Source organism: Convolutriloba macropyga, chromosome 4 (assembly GCF_964194025.1).
Source record: "Convolutriloba macropyga chromosome 4, txConMacr16.3, whole genome shotgun sequence".
Classification (NCBI taxonomy): Eukaryota; Metazoa; Xenacoelomorpha; order Acoela; family Convolutidae; genus Convolutriloba; species Convolutriloba macropyga.
In genome coordinates, this window is record NC_134471.1 from 23,066,613 (window position 1) to 23,093,653 (window position 27,041).

General features: G+C 37.7%; 2 protein-coding genes across 4 annotated transcripts in view; one reads left to right on the forward strand and one right to left on the reverse strand.

The window, feature by feature from the left end:
- The window catches only part of LOC142337520 (anaphase-promoting complex subunit 7-like), a 36,134-nt gene extending 10,240 nt beyond the window's left edge, over window positions 1-25,894 (reverse strand). Inside the window, exons 1-3 of the mRNA XM_075386804.1 lie at window positions 25,864-25,894; window positions 19,941-20,126; window positions 8,492-9,416 (exon numbers count right to left, since the gene is read on the reverse strand). Of these exons, the coding sequence (XP_075242919.1) occupies window positions 8,492-9,416; window positions 19,941-20,124 (1,109 nt within the window). The 5' untranslated portion in view covers window positions 20,125-20,126; window positions 25,864-25,894. The remainder of the gene's footprint in view (window positions 1-8,491; window positions 9,417-19,940; window positions 20,127-25,863) is intronic.
- LOC142337517 (uncharacterized) overlaps window positions 1-27,041 on the forward strand; it is a 320,572-nt gene that overhangs the window by 145,018 nt on the left and 148,513 nt on the right. The window lies entirely within an intron of this gene.

Here is a 27,041-nt window from a genome sequence, read left to right on the forward strand (position 1 = left end):
AGAAACTTTAATAAGAATGAAAATTTATCAAAATATTGCAAAAATTCGTGATATAGAAAAGTTGACGACCGAATTCCATTACCCCTAAAAACCATGCAGTAACATACTGTCAAACCCTTCAGGAGGTTTCCTGGCCACTTAGACCAAAAATACAACAAAAGACAAATATTTTAGAAAAACAGTTATTTTTAAATTATATAAATTATTCTAAAAAAATTGCAGTTTTTATCAAAAAATTTCTAAATTCGTGACATTAAAAATCTATTACCTTGCAACCAAAAACTATGCAGTGACCTATTATTAGAGGAGAAACATTAGAGAATTTTTGATCCTTGAAGATGGAGAAACCTGAAAATTACGTTTGTGATATAAAAATGTCTAAAACCATTTCATAAATATGATAAGTAGCCTATAATCAAGCCCTAGAGGAGATTTCCTGGCTCCTGGTGCTCAAAATTTTGAAAAATGATAATGTTTAATAGTTTGAAAAAAATGCAAGTTCTATAAAAAAAAAATTGGTAAAGTTGGTGTTGTTGAAAATCAAACCCTTACAACCAGAAAATATGCAGTAACCTATTGTCAAACCCTAGTGGTTTCCTTGACTCCTAGGGCTAAAAAATTCAAAAACAAACTCAAAAAATTCAAACTTACAAACCTCAATTTTGAAAAAAATTGAAAATTAAAAACCGAAAAATTGCAACATGTTGCGCTCAAGAAGTCCCAAAAATGAACTTTTAACCTTGAATTACGGCCTTACCATTAGCTGCCCTACTCTAAGCACTTTAAGGACAACTAAACGCGGCTGAGGGCCTCTAATGAAACTTGATGCCCGCTGAGCTTTACCGGTTTATCCCGTTTTGAAAAGCTGAAAGTCATGAAAAAAAGGTGTGAAAACATCTTACCAAAATTTTTTTAAAAAAGACAGAGAACCAATACAATCCAATTCTTGGATTGTAAAAAATAAGAGCGCAATAATAGCCGCCTGGATTTGCTGACGCTGCTATTAAAAATAAAGAAAAATTTGATTACTTAACCAATTTCTTTAAAAAAGAACTCAAAATAAATATCAATCGAATCCAAAGACAACCTAAAACACTACAACAGTAAATTTAACCAAAAAAATTCTACGGACTCCAAATTTACAAATATTGTTAATAACTTTCAACAGGCAAAAAAGCTCAAAATTTTATCTAACAGTTCAATATTTGCTTCACAAGTTCACACAAGATCCCAAAAGCCCTATTTCTATCTAGAACAAAAGTGGCCTTTGTGCAAAATTTTTTCACGCCTAATTTTTCCGCTCTCTCTCTCTCAGAATGATCCTTGAAAAAAAAATCTTTCTAAATTCTTTCTTTACTAATTTACTTTACAAATTCCCTTACACCTTTCAAAAACATTGAATCTGTGAAAGAAAACATCAGCTAAATTGGAGCCAAGTAATTACGCGAAATTACGCCACAAACGACGGCTAATAAAAAATTATTGTTATTTTTGAGACCCAGCGATAAGACTTGCTAAGAACTTAATAGATTAACCTATTACCCACTAGGAAAAAGATAAAATTGGCCATTAAGGAGATTAAGTGATAAAACAGCAATAAGTACAACAAATACTAACAATACTCAAAAATTCAGGAAAAAAACAGCTAAAAAATTTAACAAAAATTAATTTAAATTAGTCATCTTTAGCAACCGATTAGACGGGCCAATACGAAGACTAGATCAGACAACAAATTCAGCAAAAAATTTGTAAACGTTAGATTCGGTAAAAAACTTTTGAAAACAATGAAAGTCAAAGTCATAGGGAGAATTATTTTTGAACCTAAACCATCAAATCGATTGAAACAATTCATGTTAGCAACCTATGAGGCCTGTCCCTAATACGATTAAATGATTGGACAAGAAGAACAAAAAATTATACCAATTTAAATTATACCGATTTAATTATACCAAAACAAATAGTTTGAAAGTCATGAAAACCACCACACGCCAAAAACTCAAAAATTTAATTTCATTTACCGCTCAAAAACAAACGAAGATACTGTCATTAATGATAAGAGGTGGTAAGACAACAAAAATAGTATTAAAAAAGAGAGCAAACATCAAATTTTCAATGACAACAAAGAGTATATATATTATTCATAGAGAGCACTGCAGACAGCACTTAAATTGCCGCACGTGAAAAAAAGTTCATTTTCAAAAACCAAAAATTTGTTCAAAAACCAACATCTAACTCTACTTCAAAAAAACTTGGAAAACATTGCGCCTCAAACTAAATCGCTTTTTCGCTCCCTTTACTGCTCCAACGTGATGAGAATCAAACTATTAATTGACTTCTACTGACGTGTAAAAGCCAAAAAAAGTGTGAACAGATCTTAAAAAGACAGCACACCAATACAATCTAAATACTTTGGATTGGAACAACAGTTCGCCGTTACTCCTCTTCGAGTCGTAGAAAGAAAGAGCACCAAAAAAATCGAAATTAGTTGGATTGTAAAAAAAGACAGCACACTAATCCAAGCCAAATATTTGGATTGTAAAGATAACCAAGAGAAAGCCAATATTAGCCCCAGCTATTGCTTTGTGGCGATTGAACAAAGAAGTCCAATCGGCAAAAAAACAGCTAAATTTGGCTGAAATTAAGATTATGCGTAATTCAGATAAAACTAATAGTAATGAAAAAAATCGGCGATTTTACGTTGCGCAAAAAACTTTTCCACATAGCAAAAAACTTTTCCACAAAGTTTTTATTACGGCATCAATTTTCGCTTTAACGTCTAGCTGTCTTATAAGCCGGTCTAGCTGTCGCCAAACTCAAGCCGGCAAACATAACATGCAGAAAAACAAAACCCTTCGAAACGTAACAAAAACGTTGCCGAAAACAAGTCGAAGCCTCAGCCTTTTCCAAACACTATCACTAAACCACGATATCATAAGGGACAAACGCAAATATGGCGAGCACTTATTTTTGACGTGAAATACAAATTAACATCAAAAGCACTGTTTTTGCAAGTGCAAATGTTGATTCTCCTAGAGCTCACCTAACCTCCAGAAAAATTGCTAAACCATATTGTACAGAATGCCTACCAGTTTATCCCGTTTTTGAAGACGGGAAGTCTGCGTAAATTACTCAACCGAAAAGTTCTAAAAAACAGACGGAACGGTCGAGCAAAAATGTTGCATGAAGAACGCATACACGATTGCAATAATTGCTTCAAACTTCGTTTGAGATTACTTAAACATATAAGACTTGCAGATATCAAATGGTGATATGAACAGATATAAGACTTGCATCGAATCAAATGGTTTTGAGTTTTTTGATTTGGCACCTACCAGAATCACAAGTTCCACCTCCTCCTGTATTGATCATATCATGTATCAAAACATAGTGAACCCAAATTCAGAAGTGCTTTCTTTTCAGTCTTTTTCGGATCACTTTCCGGTTGTTCTAACGTGTTCTTTCAAAACTGAATCATCACATAATCCAACTGTTTTTCGCGATTATTCGTTTCTTAAGTGCTCGGAATCGTTCGTTTGTTATGTAGAGGCTTTGAGCTGTGAACTCTCAAAAGACATGAAAGATATAAGTCTCGAAAATTCTGCCAATGATGCTTTCAATACTTTTAACTCTTGTTTCACCCGTGTTTTGAATCAATTTGCTCCTCTTATAAGTGCTTCAAATGCTGCAAAGTCTAATTCTCCTATCTGGCTAAATAATCGGCTTAAGAATCTCCGCTCGAAAAAAAATCAAGTGCACAGACACTGGAAGAAAACAAGGGATTCCAAAAACTCCGCTCGAAATTCGAAGCGGAATTGAAAAAATCGAAAAAGCATTTATATACTGAAAAGTTTAAATATTGTATTGGGGACTCAAGGCAAGTTTATAAGTTACTGAACGATATTAAAGGCTCCAACAATAGTACAAAAGTCGCTGCTCTCAACAACTGTACAGACTCTAGTGAAATTGCCCATAAGTTTAATGAGTACTTCACTGGCATTGCCAACGAGCTTCGGAAGTCACTTCCCAATGCTCCATTTAGTACAGAACTGGAAACTGTACAGCATTCAATGTTCCTACGAAAGGTTTCTATGGCAGAAGTACTGGAGATTTTGATATCGTTCGAGAATAAATCTTCGTCTGGCGACGATAATGTTAACATGATCATCGTAAAAAAGTCCGCTTCCGTTATTGCTCCTTATTTAGAACTACTTATCAACTGTTCATTTGCACAAGGTGTGTTCCCTTCTGATTTAAAGCAAGCTAAGGTTATTCCTCTGCATAAAGGTGGATCTCGTTTAGATGAAAATAATTACAGACCAATTTCTCTCTTAAAAGTTTGGAGTAAAATCTTTGAGAGGGCAATGTTTGTGCGATTATATCAGTACTTTGAGAATTTTGATTTGCTTTATGAAAAGCAATATGGTTTCCGCAAAAAGCATAGTACAATTGATGCGCTGGTTAACTTTTCCGAAAAAGTAAGGCTCAATGAATTTAGAGGCCGTGTTACAAGTTTCTTTCTTGATTTAAAGAAAGCCTTTGACACTATTGACCATGGGATCCTTCTTAATAAATTAAGCGATTATGGCATTCGAGGCCATGTTCATGCTTGGTTTGAGTCTTATCTGAGCAACCGCTCGCAAAAAGTAATTGTAAACGATAAATCGTCCGAATGGCTACCATTAAAGTTTGGAGTACCGCAAGGATCAATTCTTGGGCCTCTTCTGTTTATAATATATGTGAACGACCTACCCAAGGTGTGCAGCAAGGTTGATATCCTTATTTTTGCTGATGACACAAACATCACTGCCATCGGTTGCTCAGACGCAGAAATTAGCATGGACCTTATTAAAATTGAAAAGTGGCTAATAGCCAATAAACTTGTGTTAAACTCTTCAAAAACTTATCAATTAGACTTTAGAAGTGCTTCCAAACAGTCATTTATGTTGAACAACACTGCTATCAGTGTTTTTCCTATGTGTAAGTACTTAGGTGTATGTTTGGATTCAAAATTTTCTTTTCAGTCTCATTGATTCAGTAAGGCAAGGACTCGGAAAGCAATGTAACATTATATCTAAACTGCGTCATTATGTTCCTCGTAAACAACTTTTGCGGTACTACGATGGTAACGTAAAGTCCATTATTCAGTATGGAATTTTGGTATACGTATGTTGTAGTTTTAGTAGTCTCTCTGCAGTTTTGTCTCTGCAGAAAAAGATATTGAAGTTTATCTTTTTCAGAAAACGGTGCGACTCCTCTACGGACCTGTTTGTTAATAATAGAATATTGACCGTGTACGAACTCCATTTGTATGAGCTACTAAAGTTTGTGCTGCGATCACTCTGGGGATTACATTCGGAGTCGTATTTAAATGAAATGTTTGTTTTTGAAAAACCTAATATTACCAGGCGTTCTAATACGGGATTTTTGAAGGTGCCATCATACAGAAAAAAAATTGAAAGGAATTCTGTTAAGTGCCGTGCAATCAAGTTATATAACCTTCTAGTAGATTCAGGTGTGTTTCCTAGCGATATTCGTTCGTACACTGCATCAAATATTATTAACTTTTATCACAAATTGAAAAACAGTTTTTTGGTCGATAACCCTGCTTTAGTTCAACTTATATTCGCAACCTAAATTCCCATGGGAAAGTTACCCCCTTTACCTGCATGCTACACGAGTACCCAAATGAAGTTGGCTTTCTGGTGAAAAAAATGACCCTCTGAAACCTTCTAGTTTTCGAGATATCGATGTTTGTGATTTTTTTTCCCGTTTTCAGTCAAAATGAGCCTCTACGACACTTAGAAATTTAAAAAAAAATTGTCTCCCCTTTTCTTCTTGCCTTCACCTGCGCCAGAGTCTCGTGTGGTTTTCTATGTAGCGCTACTTGCTGCAATTTTTTTCATTGTTTTGAAAAAACTTGGTATATAGTTATACATGAATTTTTTTTTGATTTAATACTATTTGGTTTAGTACCCCGTAGGGTAAAGAGGATCTGTTGGGTAAAGAGGATCTGGTAAAGAGGTAGGCTGTAAAGAGGATCTGTTGATCCCGTTGCCTGTCCTTTCCGAGTCTTATGCTTTAGCTTGTTATTCGTTTCTGTAGTGTCTTCAATATATTCTGCTAATTTTTCATTATGTATTTGTTTTGTACTCGGAAAAATAAATTCTTCTTCTTCTTCTAAACATAACCAATGAACGTCTGGCGAACTGCTCTCAAGCGACCAGCGAGAAGTAGGCTTCGGTGGTAGCCAGCTGGAGCTTAAGGATGCTAGCATTAGGTGCAGAGGGATAGCGGAGCTCGGATCTCACGGGTGGGATGTCGACGAGGCACGAGGGGGTGGACGGGGGTAGAAATTGCCAGGTGGAGGAGCGTGGGCATATGAGTGCTGAGGGGGAGGGGTGACTGGGGGGAGGGGGGTTGAACACTAAGAAACACCCTTCACATCATGAATTCACACCATTCACAGTTTCGGTGAATCGCCAACTTAGAGAATAGAAAGTCTCAATTCTCTAAGAGACTTGCTCAGCCTCTTAATTCTCTCCGGGCTTTACTTTTTTATCCCACTTTTAAGGATAAAAACTAAAACACTCGAAACAAACCCGTCAAATGAAAAATTGCATAAAACGACAGCACGGCTAATATCACTGCTGTAAACTACCTTTGAAAGCAACTAATAAAATAATTAAAGATTGTGGGGGAAAAATTTTAAACATTATCTACACGTGGAAAATTAATTCTCCGAAGTCATTTCATTTTCTTTCCCAAAAAGCTACCTTTATTCAAGCACTAACGAAAAGCGTAAAAGAAATTGAACAAAGATTTTGCAGAACAATTTGTCAGAAAGAACTGAAAAAGTATATACAGTTTACATGCCAACAATTCATCATAGAAAATTATAAATCAAGTAGCAAATTCAAAAGGTTTTAAATGATGAAATTCTTTCACAAATGCCTTATAAGGCTATTTGTGAAACGCAATAAGGGCTTTCATAACCATTTTACTATCAAACGAATAGTACTATTTCTCCTTAAAGCTCGATCAAATAATAATTGTACAAAACCTGACAATATAAAATAGATAGGTGGACCTAAACTCTTTCACTGAAAAAAATTATTGAAAAACATTTGAGAGCACTTCGCCTGCCAGTTGTTTGAGAGCACTTCGCCCGCCAACAAACGACGGGCGAAGTGCTCTCAAACAACTGGCGAACGGTTGGCTTCAACAGTAGCTGGCTGCAACTCAGGGAGGTCAACTTGAGCTCAATTGCAGGGGATATAACGTTTATCATGGTGAGGGGGTTGGTCAAGAGTGCGGGGCTACGGCTGGAGGAGAGGGGGCGGGAGTGAAAGTGATGTTGAATTAATGTCCTCAAAACAAACCTATTAACGTCGGATGACTTGCGCTCGAACGACAGGCTGGAAGCAATTTAATTTAGGGGTATAGCTTAGAAATCTGTTGGGTGCAAAAATCTGTTGGGACCTGATAGGGGTTCGAGCCATCGCTCTCCTGGATAGCTCAGAAATCTTAACCCCTTGTCTGAAACCACATTTTTACTCATCCGCTAACCATCAATTTTATTTAAGCAACAAACTTCATTTCAGAATGAGATCAGTCGATATCACTCCAAGTGAAGCTTGAAAAAGTCACCTGAGAAGTCACAGAATGTTCTAGAAAAAAGGCTCAAAATTGGTCAAGCAAAAGTTGTGCATAAAAAACATTGCCGGTAGAATACCGGAAACAACGCGAAGAGTCCTGCAATAAAAACTGTTTCAATTATACCCATTTCAGAAATATCAAAAGAAATACAAACATTGCAATATGTAGCTGGCAACAACCAAATTTTAGTTTGGAATGTGGGTCGGTGGGGGGAGGGCGCGAGTGTAGGTAGGTGGGAGGAGGAGAGAAGGGGTAGGCAATAGGTGCGAATTAGGTATGGAGTATAGGTGGGGTGTAGGTGGGTAGGAGTGACTTTTTTAAGTGTTCCAAATTACTATATATTACAAACTAAGCTACTGCATAGGTCCAATGTTCGAAAAAAGAAGTCAGCGCTCCAAAACAAAAGTCAATGCTCGAAAACAAAAGTCAAAGTTCAAGTCATGAACAAACATGCGTCAACTTTAGTAAGGCTCTAAGAAAACTGATCAGTGACCTAATGCCCTTCGAGCATTACATATTTATTGCGTTCTTGTTGACGAAAAGTTAAAACGTCAGAGAAAAAATCGCTCGACCCAAAAATTTGAAGACCAGCAATACTTTTATTATTGCTACCGTCGTTTGAGAGCAATTAATGAAAAAATTTTCTCTAGCTAAGGAAAAAGCGTTCGTCACTGCAATTTCACTCTTTCATAGGCCAAAGCATGAACAAAAGTAATTCCTGTGAAAAATAAAACGAGAGAAAATCAATACTGCTATTGGAGTCATAAAAACCTAGATGCGACCAATAAATTGATGACGTCGGATGTCCTTTTTACGCAATACACAAGATACTTACGCAAGAGCAATTAAAGCCTCCACACTTTCAGGAGCAATTGAGTGCAGTTTAGTTGCCACCACATCCAACGCGTGAGAATTTTTAACCAGGAACAACAAATGACAATACTTCGTCATTCCTGTCAAGATGTACGGATCCTTTCTCCTAGCTTCTGCAAAATTAGCCCTTGCATGCTCGTATTGACCGACGTTGTATTGGCAAATAGCAATAGTTGATAACAGCATTGCGGGTGTAGCACCAATTGAGTTCTGAATATTAGTTGTAATTTGTTGCAATTGTGTTAAATACCTCTCGTTTGGAACCATGAAGTCCATCGCTTGTAATTTCACCCAATTTGTCACCCATTCGGTGTAAACTGAGTTCAATTTCTGGTCGATGAGCGCTTTATCAATTACAAAGCAGAGCTCTTTGATAAGGTCACCGTTTAAAGGCGCTAACTCTCTCAGATATGTGATTATGATTGATAGTGCAATAGGCCATTGCTTGAGGAAATCTAGCAAATCCGTAACAGCTTCCATTCGAGACGTCGAATTCGCTAAATTTCCAGCATTCTGTTTAGTCATAACTTGCAGTATCAATACTTGAACTTTCAAAGTCCTCGACTCTACAGGAATAGTCAATAATGATTGCATTGCCGCCGAGTAATTACTTCGGGCAATTTGGGTTTTTGCAAGGTTGAAATAAAAATCAGCGCCCAGCATTGGACTGGTCGTAAGATCAGGCTTCTCGATTCTTTCGTTTGAACACCCAGTGTCAACGTCAGAACCAATGATATCATGATTCGATGATGAACCAGTGGTGTTCTCGGTTGACTTGGAATCGAACCTAGACTGATGATTGCGCAGGGAGCATTTATTAAATTGGAGCGCTTTTTTGAAAATCAGCTCAGCTTTCTCGTACTGCTTCATTTCGTGCAGGGCCTCGGCTGAAAAAGAGAAAACTTATTGCCACAAAATTAACAAATTGATATAACAATACTCCTATCAAAAACAGAACTTTGGATACAATTATTAAAACATAACCGACTAACGTCGGGCGAATTGCTCTCAAACGACCGGCGAGCGGTTGGCTTGGTCAGTAGCTAGCCACGGGGGGGGGGGTGCACCGGGGGCTGATGGGGGCAGCACTGGGTGGGGGGGGGGCAAAAGCGCGGTGGGGGGGGGTGGAGCCAATAGTGGGGGTGGGGGGTCAACAAAGGGGGGGGGGGGTGTCAACCTCTAAGAACCGCCCCTCACACCATAAGTATAAGTCTCCAAGACAGTTTGAGCTGAAACAGACCTGAAAGGCTCTAAGAGCACATAATGCCCGCTGGGCGCTACCTGTTTATCCCGTTTTTGAGGACGAAAAGTCAAAAGCGTCAGACGAAAAATTGGTCAAGCGAAAAATCGCATAAAAAAAACATTGCCGGAAGAATTCCGGAAGCGACTCGAAGCACCACAACTTCACAAAAAACTGAAGCCATTACCTTTTGTATTAAACCATTAACTCATTACCTCCGCGGGTCTGATCTAAAAATCGGTGAAATTTAAACCACTGTCACCAAGAGAAAGAAAATGCAGCAAAATTTTTTTATTGAAAAAGTTTAGTAACGTTAAAAAAGTCTGAAATATTTAGGATGGTCAAAAAACCGATAGCCCGACAAAGCTGACAGGGTCATCAATCGCCCTCAGATAATTAATGATTCTAATCTCAAAAAGATCGCGAAAGCAAACGGCAGATAAAAACTTTTCAAAAAAGACAGGAAAGTCAAAATTATTCAAAAAAGAGTGCTCAAACTTAAGAATCAGAGAACCACTACAATTAGATTTCTAATCACGGCAATTAAGACAAAAATAATACATGATTCTTCCTTGTTGTATATATGCTAGACAACAAGATTTCATACTAATTCAAAAATTAAATTAATCATAGAAAAAAAAAAGCAACAGAATAATATTCAAAGGCAAACTATCGTCTAAAAACAATACCCAGCCCGGAATAAAATTGCAATGAATAGTAATAAGTCGAAATGTTGGAAAAGACTTTCTAGCAAACTCCCAGTACTGCCTTATTTTGAATTAAATCAATTGCAAACCGAAGAAACCAAGATCTAAGAAAAAGCTGAATTCATTCAATTTTTTAACAACTGAAAAAATCAATATAACGAAAACAAAAGTAGGTGCCAGGATAAAACTAGAATGATACAAACGAGAATGTGAAGAATATGGACACAATGTTAGGAACACCGTAACAAAAAGGACCAATTCTTGATTTTTGAAAGTTAAAAATCAAATTTAAAAAAATCAAGAAAAACGAGTACATTTCATTGATCAGCATTCGAGACATAGAAAAGACAACGAGTCATTCGAGACAAAAATCCAGCTTGCTGAACAGAATAAAACAAGAAAGAGTAGAATTCAGACACACGAAACAATGAAACATTTTGCAAAATATTTAAGACTGCATTTATGAAAAAAATTTATCTGTTTTTTCAAGAACTTAACACCAAAAAAAGATTGAATTTTTATTGAAACGAAATTAAAGTCCCTCATCTTCCCCAAAATACTATTTCTAGTAATTAAAAGCAAAATACAAACAAAAAACTGAAAAAAAATAGCAAAAAACTACGAAAATCGGATTAGCAAATGTACAATTTTATGAAACAAAATTACATCGAGGTAGAAAGAGGCATTGAGTATATGAATTATCAAAGGGAAGTTGCCATATTAACTGATTTTTGACAAAAAACAGCTAAAAGATCCAAAAATGAAGAAACTAATAGAAAAAAAAACCAAAAATTAACTAAAAAATCAAGAAATATGTGCCAATTTCGCATTTGAAACGCAATTTCAGGCTATGCAAAATTCTGTGCTAACAATTTCTCGGGTTTACATTTCAACATAGCATCGATTAAAAATTATTTATACAAAAAACCAAATTACAAGCAAAAAAACTAGGCCACTTAGACGAAAAAACGGCTAAAAACGGTTATCTATATGTGCCTTCAGTCAAAAACTACTTTTCAATGTCAAAAAGTCATTCACTAAACGCAGCGCATGATCAAAAAACTTCTCTCGCTCAGAAAAAATTAGTTCACACGGCAATTTTACTCGCTTTCGCTTTCGCTTTCAGGTCAAAACATCGTCTGAACGAATAGTACTTCCGGTAAAAAAAAAACCTTAAGAAAACCAATACTCCTCTTCGAGTCGTAAAAAGACCGACAGGACTAATATAATTGCTACAAACTTCGTTTGAGAGCAATTAACTAGATTCAAACGTCAAAATAGAAATGAAATTTTTTCAATAAAAATTTGGGGTCTCGGGTCTAAATTTCTACATTTGGATTATTCGATACCTGATTTTAGATAATTAGCTTTCAAAAAAACCGACTAACGTCGGGCGAACTGATCTCAAACAACCAGTTGGCTTCTGTAGCCCCCAGCTGCGGCTTTGAGATGCTAGAATAGCGGGGTCCATACAGTCAGGCGGAGGAGGGTGGACTGGTGGTGCGCTCGGGGCGTGGGGGGGGGGGGGGGTTGGTGGTGACTAGGGTGGTGGGGGGGGGGGGGGGGCAAAGATTTAAGATTCAGAACCGCATTTCACATAATGAAACTGTCTCCTCAAGTTTTGATGTATCACATTTTAGCAACTGGTAAGGCGTAAAGCTCTAAGACGACTTAACGCCCTCCAGGCTTTACCTGATTATCGAGGTTTTTATCGAGGTTAACCCATTTTGAGGACGAAATTTTGATAACTCAGAGGAAAAATCGGTCAGGCGAAAAAACAAAACAGACCACAAGACTAACATAAATGCTACAGATTTCGTTTGAGAGCAATGATTAGCAATGAGATGATTAATGATATTAGACAAAAGAAGATTTAAAACCTATGAAACGCCCAATAGCAAAATCTGTTTCCTGAAAAAATGTGTTTGGTGAAGCTTTGAATAATGTTTTGTGAAGAAAGGATTTCCAAAATTATAGATTCTGAAGATTTTAAGACGAAAGAATTCATTGAAGCTTTGGTTTCCCAATTTGAAAGGTACTAAAACTTCAAATTCGATTATGACAAACTGATCGCTTGCCATCTTGACAGTGGAAAGGGATGTTTCTTTTTCAATTTGTGGTAAATTATCGCACTCTTTTTCGACGAAAAGATGAGAATTGAGGCGCATATCGAAAATTTACGTAAGGTAGCGTATATCCATCCATTGGTATTAGTGCATATAGAAGAAATATGTGCCTTAAATGGCTTCTTTAGTTTTTGACTGTTGAAGGGAAAGTTTTGATTACGTTCTATATTCTGATTTCTGGCTGCACATTCAAATGCTGAATGATTGGGATACCCACAAATTATTCCAAGATAACAGGCTGTTGCGGATAACAGGCAAGTACGGTCCTGTACGAGTTTGTATATCGGTTCCATTAGGCATTGAATGATTTGAGTTGAGAATTGAAATATGAGGTGAAGAACTGAAATATCGTTGATGAGATGGGTAGGGTGGTTGATTGTCGCTACAGTTAAAGAATCTTGTTGGTCGTTTGGAAGTTTCCAGCCCATTATCCTCTAAACCTAGGTGCCTGCCCTCGAAAACGTTGCGTTGCATATTTTAATTGTGAAACAAGTGCCTGATTGAGCTGTTGTAACCTCCTCTGAAACTACTAAAGGGTCGATAATGTTAGCTATAGTATCCACAAGAAGATTCCTCAAAAGTTTTCTTGAAAATTTGGCAGGAAATTATCAGTCATGTGGGCATTCTGTTGATCTTGAAAGCTTGAAATTGTACTTATTGAAGAATCTCGCATGACTTCAACTGTATGATTTCCTCTTGAATCTGATTCTAGTCTATTAGCATGATCTGTAAAATGCTTTTTGAGAGCTGATTGAGATATTAAGATCATTTGATAGGGTGTTAATTAAGTGTTCCCATACTGATTCATTGATTTCATTTAATCCGTGCTCTGGATAATCATACTTCCTGTATAATTCACCAATTGCTATATTGCGTCTTGCGAGAATACACCGGTGGCTGCTGGATCTATTGGGGCAACCGTTGAAGATTTGGCTTCGGATATGTACGGATTGCTTTTCTTTGTATATCTACAAGAACTTTTTCTCGTATATCCTTGTTTGGATCAAATTTTTCTTTTTTAAGCTTACGTACGGGTACCTCTTGGACTTGCAAACTGCAGAAATGATTTCACAGACCATCCAAGCTGATATTCAGTTCTCGTCGAGTCACCGCTGGAACATTCTGAAGGAATCGCACAGCATTGTTCCAAAGATGTAGCTGTAGGAAATTAGCCTAACCGGGATCGAGTGCTGCGACTCCTACATAGATGCGAGATAACTGCTCGAATTGCTTGAAGTCTTCTTTTTCACTTCCACTGATAGGTTCGACTGTTACTTGAGCATACGCCATTTATGATCCGTTTCTTTATGAGTAATTAATTAACAAAAATTGTTTGACTTGGGTTAAAGAAAATTCTTTCACTTCTCGCATTCCAACTTGCTTGAATATCATTTAACATGGTCTCAGATGTCTGTTTATCTGTTCTCACGTACTGATCGAGAACAAATTATTGCTGTGATAAATTTACTGAGATAATAAAAATGTAACTAAGTTTGAAGAGTCGATGAAGTTTCTCAAAAATTGAAGTGATGTATAGAACACAAAACAAATAGTAGTAGGCACTAGAAACCGGCATAAAACCAACAAGGGCGTCTTGTTAGGGATGTAAACCTGTTACTTATGGCCTTAGTTGTCCGTAGTCCGGGTGAGAATCCAGAACAAGGCGCTGCGAGTCTGCCAAACTGCCACAAGGTTAGTTAAGTCTAAAGCTTACCCACAAAAACAGCGCAAAGATGATATGTTTTCTTGTATTGACATTTGATGTCGTGATGATTCATTTGCTTATTTAAGCTGTCATGCATTGGATCAAATTGTTGATGCAAACATTGTGTCGACTGTGCAAAACTGGATGCTCTGTCACTGTGTATTATACCGTGTGTGGTTGGTAAAATCTTTAGGTTGGTGTTATTCGGAAAAACCTGAGCAGTTTGGCCTATCTTCAAGTAAGGCAGGCATGGGCTTCCTCTTTTCTCTAATTTCAAGGATGGTTAGTTTTGCAATAATTAATTGTTTACGCTTTCAATTCATATATCGAAATCAAATTTTCAGTAACTATCTATTCAGGAGTTAAAGATTCATAACAATCAAAATTTACATTAGATAAATGTGGAGAGTAACTTCTGGCTTTACAAATGTTAGCGCACTCTAAAATTCCAGATGAAAAATTATGGTGAACTAGATTACCTAACAATTAAATAGTTATTTATTTGACAATACTTATGATGACGTGCCTTCAAAATTCCGAGATCCTAACAATTATATAGTTCAGTATTTGATAAGGCTTATGGTGAGGTTTCATCAGGAAAATTCCAATATCTTAATCTGCCGTCTCTTTGTCAGTTTCGTTCAATTTTAAAGTTGGCAGGTATATTTCATAAGAAAGCACCCCGTTTCTGTGAATAACACTTGAGTATTTCTTGCCTGTATTTGAAAATTTTATCTGCAAAGATACCTTGGTTATCCTCTGAGCTTTTCGATTGTTGTTGTGGTTGAGAATTTACAGCTGAGTTGGAAGTGATCCCAATCTTCACTCTAGAAGTCCTTTTTTCTGAACTCGATTCAGCCACAGAAGATGCGCTCGATTCAGCCACAGAAGATGCACTAAGTGCAGCTGTTTCTTTTAACAACCTTTCCTCCAAGAACTTCTACATTGCCTCAATTATACAATTCAGTCCGTTCGTGTCCAATATGTCGATGTGATGATGCAATTTGTTCAGAACTCTGCATGCACGGAATACATATTCACCTCTCGCCGTTTCTGTTCTCCTCTTCTTCAGGTTAAAGACATCAGAGACTCGTTTTTATCTCCACTAGGATATCATTTAATTGCATGAATATCATCAGTGTCAGCAGCTTTAGAGTGTTCAGTTGCGTGGCATAGTCGGAGTTCTCGCCTGTCACCCACAATTCCAAATTCTTGATGTCATTTTTCTCATTGACACACATGCCATTCCATACAGAAACACTGGAAGAATCAGTAGCTTCACTTCTCGACTAACTGCAAAAACCACATCCGTCGAAGAATATGCAGAACTCTACTACCTGCTTTCCCTAATCTGTGATTTACGGGACTTCTCCACTTTCAGTCCTCACTGACTGCCAAATCTCTTACTCCTTACTAAGATCAAGAATCTTGCCTTTAAATAACAATTCCTCTTTCCCTGTTCTGAATGGTACCTTCAGACATTTATTACAGCTAGCTCCATTTTGTTCTCAAACCCCTTTTATATAGACTATAGGTCAGCTTGGATATCAGCAGAAATTTTGACGATTGCAGGGATTTTTAGATCACCCGCAGAAAAGAAACGCTCGGAGAACCGAAGCAAGTCTGGATGGTGGTTGATAAATATGCAAAACAAGCGAGGACACAGGAGTACAGTTTGTGTTCTCTAATCCCACTGATGTGACATTATCCACTCTCACAACCTGCCTCCGATTTGACAAATAGTCAATCAGCACCTCTAGAAGGCATCCGCCTGTACCAAATTGATTCACTTTCCCCAGGCGTTCAAGTGAGGCACCCGATCATATCCTTTGGAGAAATCTGAATTAAAGGCCACGATCTCGTATGTACTGTTTTTATCTCACGTGGCATACCTTCTTTAGAAATCTCAACATGTTTGTGCTTACCGAGCGTTTCCGTACAAAACTGTTCTGCTTTGCAACAATATGCCAGGAAAATGATTATACAATCGATCGTATATACACTTCAAAACCTTGAAGCCTATATTCAGCAAGGACACAGGCCTTCAGTTTTCTCCTATTTTCCTACCCATATCTCCTTTCTGGTAGAGTTTATGTTTCACTGGTTTTCCGAGCTGCTTTTTGAAGGGATATTGGACGGAGACCATTTGGCCCCCTCAATTTCCTTATGTCTAACGCTAATACCATCTCAGATTACGATCAGTGTTTTTGAAAGACGTGAGCACTTCTTGATATTCGTTTCAATCCACCTCACATACTTCGACTTCAACGTCATCCATCCTCCGAAATATCCTAATATAACTCGATGGTTTCTCTCACAGTAGCTGCTTCTTTGACTCAAGATTCTTCAGTAAGATTGACCTGCTTGGTTTGATCCCGGGTGAGCGACTTGGTCGATGACGCATGCAACGTGAAACCCATGCTTCGATAATCCTTTCGCAATGTTGATAGAGTTCTTTACTCATTTGGCCGATGTTCGTGTGGCGAATTGGCTCGAAAGGTTTTATTATGGTGGTCTCGTTCATGCCATCAAAATCAGCTTTTCCAAAGCTGCGAAAAAAAACTTCTGTTTAGAGTGTGGACACTCCAAAGAGAGCATGATTACTTCATTGTCTCAGATATCAAAGATTTCTGAAAACATTTCATTTCTCTTCGCGTGGATACTAAAAATTTGATAGAGAGCAACATCAAGCAGATTGATTGAGCAAGTTTGGAAATCTATAGCTTGTCTCAGCATATTCTTCAAATTTCTCAAAATCACTGCTGAAAGTGTTCCAATGTGCATCTGGGAAGCTGAAATCACTTGGCTCGACAATCAAATCAAACCCCGTCTTCATACCTGAATCTGCTTTGCATTGGTGGGTTGCAAAAGGCTACACCTGTCACTTCATAGTTATCCAAACGTATCCTACAGAATACGCTTGAGTCCAGTAGTTCTTCCCGAAGTTGCTGAGACTGAATAATGTTTTTGACAGCTATTCAACTTCAACCGTGGACATTCTTATTCGCTTCCACATTTCAATCTGATCTGTAGATAGTGCAGTCTGATAGCACTAATTCGGATGACGAGATCTCCTCCTTTAACCACGTATCGCAAAGTCAAATCACGTAATTTCCAGCGATAATTGCATTTGCTAACTTATTTCTCTCAAAATTTACCAGGCTTCATGTATTTACTTCAAGAATGCTGACAGATCCTAGTCATGATTGACTAGTTTTTGAGCTTGCATTCTCGGCTACTTCCACTTTTGTTCAATCATTGAATAGATTGAAATTCCGGATTTTTATCTTCTCCCTTCGCACTCCCTCGTCCAGCACATCTCGTCTCTTTTTCAGTATTTGATTTCCAAAAATTGCTTTGTCTCTCGGTAGTGCAGGCAGAACGTACAATGTTTGCTTACAATGAGCAATGTTTGCTTGTCTGGTGCTGACAGTGGACAATTCCTCTGACGCTAACTTCCAAGGATTTCATTTCCTCAACTAATTCCTCTGTGACAGGGGTAGAGGAGAGTGCAGTCCTCCTCCAAGGCGGCTTTGTCAGGCTATAGTTTATAGCGTCGTGCCAAATGATGATCTCGTCCTCCGGTCCACAGTTCGCCTCGACTTGATATGCCAAAAATTTCTTTTCCTTTTCCGACTTGTGCGGACTCAAACATGACACCGCTATCACCGATGTGCTGATGTTGTCACTGCAGATACCACTTTTCAGACAACAGTCAAGTGAACTTGATCCAAAAACAATTCTATTCATGAGGACACCCCGGCTGCCTCTAGAATAAATTTATCTATTTCAATGCCATTTCACCGCTTCGTATTGTTGTTGTTGTTGGGGATTTACAGTTTTCACTGAGGGGATTTTCGTCCCAGTCGTCGTCTTAGAAAATTGTCCTATTATTTCTGCAGATCTGACAGTCACAGCATAGATGCCAGCTACAGAAGTTATTTTCGTCGAATCGCTCGTTTGCAAACTTCCACATGAAAGTTAAAACTCGATTTTTAAGGCCTTTTTTGTATTAAATTCAATGTATTTTTCTATTCGATTTGCTAGTCTGCATGTACGGAAAAAGAAATCATTTCTAGCCTTTTCAGTTCTGGTTTTCGGGAGCTTGAATAATTCATTTGTTCTCCCTTTTTCTGAATTTTGTTTCAGCATTGGTAAAAAGCTATCGTCTTCTGTCAATTTCGATAAAAGTAGAATGTCATTTAGTTACATGAACATTGGTAGTGGTAGTATGTTAAGAAGTCTCAGTTGATTTGGATACGGCATGACTTTTTGTCCAAGGATCCATTTGACTACTTTCTTTTGAAATCTTTCAAGCTGTTGTAGCTCACCTCGGTTCGGATTTGTACATGCAGAGCCATATAAGAGTACTGGCAAAATTAGTGACTTGTAGAGTCCGAGCTTGATCTCTTGTCTTAGTTGAAGAGCTATGTTTCGTCGAAGTAGGTAGAGTACTTTGTTCGCTTTTTTCAGTCGTTCTTCGATGTGTGTCTTCCACGTCAGGTCATGCGAAACATAGATGCCGAGATCTTTGATGACTTTGGATGACTCTAGTTTAGTGCCCATAAGCTCGTAATTTTGTGTTTGACCTCTTATGCTCAGCTTTGCACATTTGTCCATGGCTAATTTCATTTTATTTTCGTTTACCCACTGTTCAATACCATTGAGATCGTTTTGAACTTGCCAAAACGTTTTCTTATGATTTCGATAAGAAGAGGTTCGACATTTTTACCGCGTTCCGTAGCTCCAACTCGTGGGAAGTTGGATGAAGCATCCCAGGAGGCAGAGCGAAACGATCAATGTAACTCGGTATGTTTTCGTCGATTATATTGAAGATCCAGTAGCACTATACAGTGCTCGACTACTTCATAAACGATGCTTTAACAGTACGGATTAAACTGATAGTCGAACAGTTAATTATTTGAGGCGTCCCAGACCTTTGTTTCTAGTAGGTGTACAAAATTTTAATTAAGTAATCCTTTTGTGAAAGAAAGCCATTTAGATCACCCATAGTTCGAAAAGTCAAGGACGTTAAAGCCAATCGAAAGCCAAACACGTTCTTTCAAAACTTTGAACAAAAAAGAAAACACTACAACAATTGCTTCAAGCTTCGCTCGAAAGCAATTAACAAAGGATAAGAAGAGTCACAGGCATCACAGGCCGTCTTTTCCTTTGGGCGAGGCATAATGATCGTTGCGTCATAATAGTTCGGTGCTAGGAATTAGAGCCAAACGGGCACAGAGCCGAAGGAGAACAAAACTGAGGTTCCGAGCCGAAAGCTTTAATTGGATTGGCCAAATCTGATTGGTTTAAATTAAAGCACAAAAACATAAGAAATTATGCTCTTTTTCGCCGAATCAAATAGTTTTCGTCGCTTTATTATCTATCCACTCGGTCTCTTCGTGGCCGCAACCCCCCGGACAGCTGAAATATCTGATCTTTTCCGTTTGTGCCCTCCCCCCACAGTACGTTATGCGCCCCCTTGTTACAGAGCGCGTGCCATTACATAGTAATTCATGATGTACAAATATGGCACGTGCATCTGAGAGGGTGCCAAAATGTTCGCCAACTAAGCTGCAGGGGGGCACAAACGGAATAGATCCGAAATATCGAACAAAATTAAACCCACATACCTTGTAAGGCGAGAAATTTATGGTAGATTGGTAGAAGAGACAATTTTTGTTGACAAAAAGTAACAAATATGTCTACACTTTCTGAAAGTCCAGCATTATGCAGAGCATGCAATTTACTGTAAAGCACCATAGAGTCTCCCATCTCAGTCATGCTTGACCCTAACGATCGATCATCAAAATCCATATCTGAAAAACGTTTGAGAGCTAATAAAGCAAGGGTACCGGACCAAACTTTTTTGAGCTGCTGAAGCTAATTATTTTTAAGTTCGATCTGCGCTGGAAATATTTCGAACTAAATTACATTGTAATCTTCCAGTTACATTGTAATCTTCCAGTATGATAATAATTAGTAGTACTAGCAGTAGTAGAGTAGGGTTTAGGGTTAGGTCCCTAACCCTAATCGATCGTTTTCAGCCTGTTGATGCAGTCAGAATTTTCAGTCGTTATTAGTTTGCTCATGGGGTTACAGCTTCCGCATCTGCAAAGGATCCTCCACGTGCATTTATTGTCTGGTGTGAAGAATCTGTTAAAGAAATTCCAGTAAATTGTCAGTAGCCTGTCTTTGTTGCGGTATTGGCCATAGATTTTGTATTTTCTGATCATTTGATTGTAGAGTGCTTTGGTCCGGTGAAAAAAGTTGTCGTTAGTTTTATTCAAGCGGTTTTTGTAGGTTTTGAACTCTCCCCTAAGTACTTGTCTAGTTTGCTCAGCATTTGAGTTGTCACTCTTTAGGCTGATCTCTACGTCGCAGTCTCCTTTTTGCAGTGCGGAAAGGTACATCAAATCATATAACTCAATGTACATGCATAGGGGCAGTAGTTTCAATTTTGCCAGTCTTGTTGATTTTATATTCCAGTAAAATCAACATTAGAAGGTTAGTCGCAGTAGTAAAAGACTCAATTCCAAAATAGGAAATAAAGCCTTTAATAGTCATCAAAATAAATTGAGAGCGACAATTTTTACATGATATTATTATTATTATTATTATTATGAATTCGTGGATATGCCACTGGGGAATCACACCCCGCGTTTACAATCTAGGATTGGCACGACAGTTTGTACATAAACAAATAAAAATCCAAGTACAGGGATTGTTTTCAGTCCAATGTCTATTAAAATAACTCCACATGTATTCAATAAGTTTGTTCTTCAGATTCTCCGGGTTAAAGAAATCAAGAGCTCTTTGCACGACGTTTATTCTGAATCCAGTCCTATACCAAAAATTTTGCCTCTGTATTTCAAATCTAGTGTCTGGAAGCACAACACGTCTCCTTCTACCGCTGTTGGTGATGTTGAATTCTTTCGAAAAGTCGACATTGTACCTTCCTTCCAAGATGTTACTGAAAAGTAGAAGGTCTTTAAGCACTTTAATGTAGAGTGGTGGTAATAAGTTTGATTTGATCAAAGCATCCTTGTAGTCAAAATTTCCGCAAATCCACTTCAGAACCTTTTTATTGAATTTTTCAATTATTTCGAAATTCGTTTTTCTTAGTTCCCAGCATTCCGACGCAGATAGCATCGACATTGATATTTTTGATCGGTATAGGTCGACTTTACTCTTGGTGCAAATGATCGGGGACGTACTTCTTCTCAACCGAAAGAACGATTTTCTGGCCATTCCAACTCTTACTTTCACATGCTCGTTCCAGTTTAGTGATTCATCCATGAACAGGCCAACGTCACGAACAAGGCTTTTGTGGTTTAAATTTCTTCCATTCATAATAAAACAAAAATCTTCTAGGGTGTTCTTATTTCTACCGTACTGAAATTCGCTAATGGAACATTTTTTCAAGTTAAATAGTAGATGGTTTTGCACACTCCAGTTGTGAAGGGCTTGTAAATCCGTTTGCAGTTTTTCTAAGGATTCTTGTTCAGGTCTCCCATTGTAAAGAAGTTTTAAATCATCAGCAAATAGTAAGGCTAACGATGAGAAAACAGCATTGGGGAGATCGTTTATGTATATCAGGAAGAATAATGGTCCCAATACCGATCCCTGTGGTACTCCAGATGTTACAGTTCGCTCATTTGATAGCTGGTCACCTATTCGCACTTTCTGTGTTCTTCCTAATAAATAGTCTTGTATCAGTTCGAATAAAGCCTTGGAGATGGGAATTTGAAGTAACTTTTTCATCAGGATACTATGTTTTATTTTGTCAAACGCTTTGGAGAAATCAAACAAAATAAAAAAATTAACAGAATCTCTCGAGTTCAAGTGTGAGTAAATATGAGACAAACTGTATAGTAATTGTAGTACAACAGAACGTCTTGGCCTAAAACCAAATTGGAAATTGCTTATTCGATCAGCAAACGCAGTGTAGAGTGGTGCAAAGATAAATTTTTCAAATAATTTTGCGACAATGTTTAATAGAGTAACTGGCCTATAGTTCGAAACTTCTCTTTTGTCACCATCTTTGTATATCGGACTGACAATACCAGTCTTCCAAGCAGATGGAAATTTGCGCAATCGCTTGATATTACAGAACAAGTTTTTCAGGGACATAGCTATTGATCCCCCGCATCTTTTAAACAATAAGGGTGGTATCGAATCTTGACCTCTGCTCTTCGAGATGTTAAGTGACTTTAGCTCTGTTTTGATTAAATCTTCCGTAATTAAGATGTCATTTTCCCCAAAATTATGCTGTTCACTTGGTTCGAAGTATTCATAACCGTCATCAGTCACTACCGTAGCAAAGTAATTATTAAAAAGGTTTGCTTTCTCGAGATCTGTGCTAGCTTCCCTTTTCAAGTTTTCAGATTTTATGACTGGTGGTAGACTATCCTTTTTCAGGCTTTTCAAATATTTGTAGATTCGTCCTTTGTGTCTGCTGGCAAAAAGCTCTTGCTCGTACTCGACTCTATCGTTTATTTGCAATTGATTACATTCCTCAGTGAGCTTTTTCAGTTTTTCAGACGTACACAGTCCCTTTTTCTGTAGTTTTCTTCGCTCAGTTTTAATCTTGTTCATGTGATGGGATGTCTCTGCTGATGTCCATGGAGGCAGTAGTTGTCTATTTTTAGTTCGAACAGGAACATGTATTTCGATCAGTTTAAATATCCATTCATACCAGAGATTCGTGTTAACATCCACATTGCTATAGCAGTACGGCTTGAATGGGTTGGCAATAATAGCCTCATTCAACGCATCAAAATCACAATTGCAGTAGCTAAAATATCTCGTTGATGAATTTTCTGAAACTTTACTATTAATGGACACATTAATTGTGATGGGAAAATGGTCCGAAAACCGAGAAAGATTTCCGCACAAAGTTGTATCATTGATGATTGAATCTTCATTGCACAACACAAGATCAAGACAGCTTTTCTTTGTTGTATTGAAATCGATGTATTGTTTTAAATTCATATCGAACAGAAGCGAAGCAATCTGATTTTCATAATCGTTGGCAGAATCATATGTACTCCAGTTAGTGTGAGGCATATTGAAGTCAACGGATAAGAGGAGACGCTTGCAGCACGTTTCCTCAAGGAAGCGGAATAACTTCTGTAAATCCTTAATAGATATCCGGTATTTGCTTCCCGCCGGAGGGTTGTAGAGAACTGCGATGTAAAAAGGTTCTAGGCCAATTAACTTGGTAACGCGAAGTGAAGATTGAACTGATAAGGGTAATTCAGCCACACTAATTTCCTCGGATTTGATTGTTTTCTTCACAGCTACCAGCACACCGCCGTGACGAGACGCATCTGATTCAGTTGATCTATCGCCTCGTATAATATCATAATCGGGAAGGAACAGTTCGGCACTTTTTATCTCAGCAGTGAGCCATGTCTCAGTTAAAAGTAAAACGTCGAAATCAAGTCTGTATACATAGTCAGCAAATTTAATTCTTTTGTTCAAGTCGATCAAGCTTCTTACATTGTATAGTAAGATATTGATAGATTTTAGTCAGAAGCCAGATGCAGCAGCGTTTGAAACCGTTTTTCTGCGGCGTTTTTGAACCTGTAGCTGACTTGCAGTTCCCCTAATTGTGTATCTGTAGTTTATTGAGTCGTCTCCGTCCTTCTTTTTAGCTTCCTCAATCATTGAATTTATTTTTTCGCGGGTCTGTCTTGAGTAGTCATGAGAAACACTGATCAGTTGGAGTGTCGAATGCGATTCCTTCAAATTTCTCAATGATCTAAAGATGTTAATTTTATCCCTTTTCTCTTTGAGGACAATTTTCAGCGGTCTCGGTTTTGGTGAGCCTTCATTGCTAACTTTCCCAATTCGTATAACTTTTTCTATTTGATTTTCGTCCAGATCAATCCTTAAGCCCTCTTCGCAGAAATGAAGAAAGACTTGTAGGTCCACACTTTCTTTTTCCTTGGGAGTTTCGAGTTTGCTTTCTGGAACATTAAATAGTACCAGATTATTCTCCCGTTTTTCATTGTCCTCCTTTTCTTGTTCCTGCTGTTGTAGAGTTTCTTTCATTATTTTCTTCATGTTTGGTATGGGAGTCGATACATTGCTTTTTTGCCATGATGTCTTAATTTGATCCGGTATCTGCTGCTGTTTTTCAATGACTAAATTGATTTTGTTCTCAAGCTTTTGTTCAATATGCAACATTCTTTCATCAATGAATTTCTGCACTGTGTTTTCAAGCTTATTCTCATTCAGTTGTCGATCAGTTAACTGCTTTTGTATGCAGGCTAGCTTACTGCCAATTTCATTTATATCATCGGGTCCATCTCTGAGGAGTTTTTTACCACTTTCTTCGCAGTCTTTACACAACCAAATAAGCCCTGAAGTTTTTTGCAGACATCTAAGGACACTTGTAGCAATGCCGGAACAATCACCGGCGTGGTACCAGCAACCACATTTAAAACACGAAACTGATCCATCTTTGCATTCAAGATTACAGGTACCACATGGGTACTTCGTTGATTGAGTTCTAGCTTTATCTCCCATTTTCAAAGAGTTCAAGAGTTCAAGAGTACAAGAGTTCAAGAGTACAAGCCCCTTCCTACCAGTTAAGGTTGCGAAGGCACTTGTATTTATACAATTTCGTAAAAGTCTGAGAAAAGTCTGAGCCCCTTCCTACCAGTTAAGGTTGCGAAGGCACTCTAACAAAATCAAAATCAAACAACACACTCGTGCTTATAACGAAAGATAAACAGATCGAATAACTGTACCGTTTAGAAATCGTCAGAGCCCCTTCCTACCAGTTAAGGTTGCGAAGGCACTCCAACAAAAACCAACAACACAGTCAAACAATCAAAATTTACCTATTGAGCTGTTTCTTTCTTCCGTTTCGCTTTTTCTCTCTCCTTCTTTGATGGCTTGTTTTTCTTTGGCTTGCACTGTTTCAAACTCTTCTTCTTGTCACTCTTGTAAAGGCTTTTTAAGTTCTTTCTGTGCCGCCAAACAGTTGAGAGCAGTCGGGCTTCAAGTTCAGTGGACGGGTGGGTTTGTTTTAGGTCGTCTAATACTTTGAAATCTTTACTCTTGCGATGGGATAGAAGGTTTGATTTAACGTCTAATATGGTGATTTTGCTCTCCAACAATTTGCGAAAAATGTCAGGGGCTCCCTCACGTCTACAATACACAACGGCTTCGATTCGATGACTGAATTCACGCAGTATTTCGAGTAACTTTTCAGCACTTATGGCCCTGTAGTTGTTGCTTTTGTGTTTGTTTATCGAATTACTGATAACGTCGTGCCAAATTATAACTTTGTGCTTTCTGGCAAGTATACCCTGTCCTCTCAGTAGAGTTTGTAACACCTTCAATGGGTTGTTAGCGTTCTCGTTGAAGCTGAGCCCCCCAAGACTGTAACTTCTGCCAACTAATTCACTTCTGAATTTGTAGGGTATCCTTTTGATTGTGGCATTCAGTGAGCTTGCACCAATTATGTAAACCATATATGCCGGCCTCTAAAATCCCTTTCACGAAAAGGGCTCACAATAATCCGGTCTTTTCAAACAAGCACTATTTAATAAGTTTATCACAACAATTAGGCTAATATCACAAATGTGAATATAATATCACAAAGTAATATCACAAATGTAATATCATGATAATATCACAAAGTAAGAACAAGAGATATCGATGATAAAATGAGTTAGTTCTGCGACCAGAAAAATTATGTAATATAGTTCGAAATATTCCCAGCGCAGATCAAACGTAAAAATAATCAGCTTGAGCAGTTCAAAAAAGTTCGGAGCAAACTGCGTTTTAGCCAAGATAAACAGACCAAGAGTCGATGACAGAAAGAGTCTACAGAAAATATTAAGTACTTCACTTTCAACTTCGGCTTGTTTATTGGTCATTTCCCAAAGCAGCAGCATGTCCAAATATCTTCTGATAGGATACTCGAAAGAAAAAAGTATGGTGCAGAAACAAAATTGCGATCAGCAAAAATTCATCTGAAAACGCTTGAAACTTCTCCAGCTTGGTCATATAAGATGAAGAACAACCGTAAAGAAGGATGCAGAGGATGAGGCTCTGCTGAAACAGTTTTCTCTTTATTGCAGTCGTAATGAATAAGATACGTTTCCTTTATGAAATTTAAAAAACTTTGCATTTAGCTAGTTTTGTATAAATATGACGTTGTCAGCTCAAATTACTCGATATGGTCAAGCCAAGACCTCAATAAAGGCAATGCAGTCAAATGCTGCACCATCCAGTTTTTAGACTTGCGAAAAGTAAAAACAAATTAAAGACTTATTATTAGACGCATCAAAACGCAAACAATTTAAAACTGACCACTGATGTAAGGCGTTACGATCTTTCTGCAAAAACTGCATGTGACAGCACATGAGAAATTTTGAATCAGCAACTCAAAGAAAAAAAGATCCATCTGAGAAAAATTGGCATGTTATTGATGGAAAACGGAAAGGAAGTGGTGCGAAGTTACACCAGATGTCGCATACCCGAACGGAGAGACTTTTGGTGGAGGTCATTTACTTTGACAAACTGTAGGCGACCAGAAATATGAGAAAATTATCAAAATGTAGAACGAAAACAGGACAGAAGCCATGAACTTGAAATTTGAACAGCAATAGGTGAGGAACAATGGCACAGGCTTTCTTTGTGTCTACGTAAATTGAAAGTGCTGGAGAGCTACAGTCTTGAATTTTATAATATTATCTTTGTATTCAATCAAC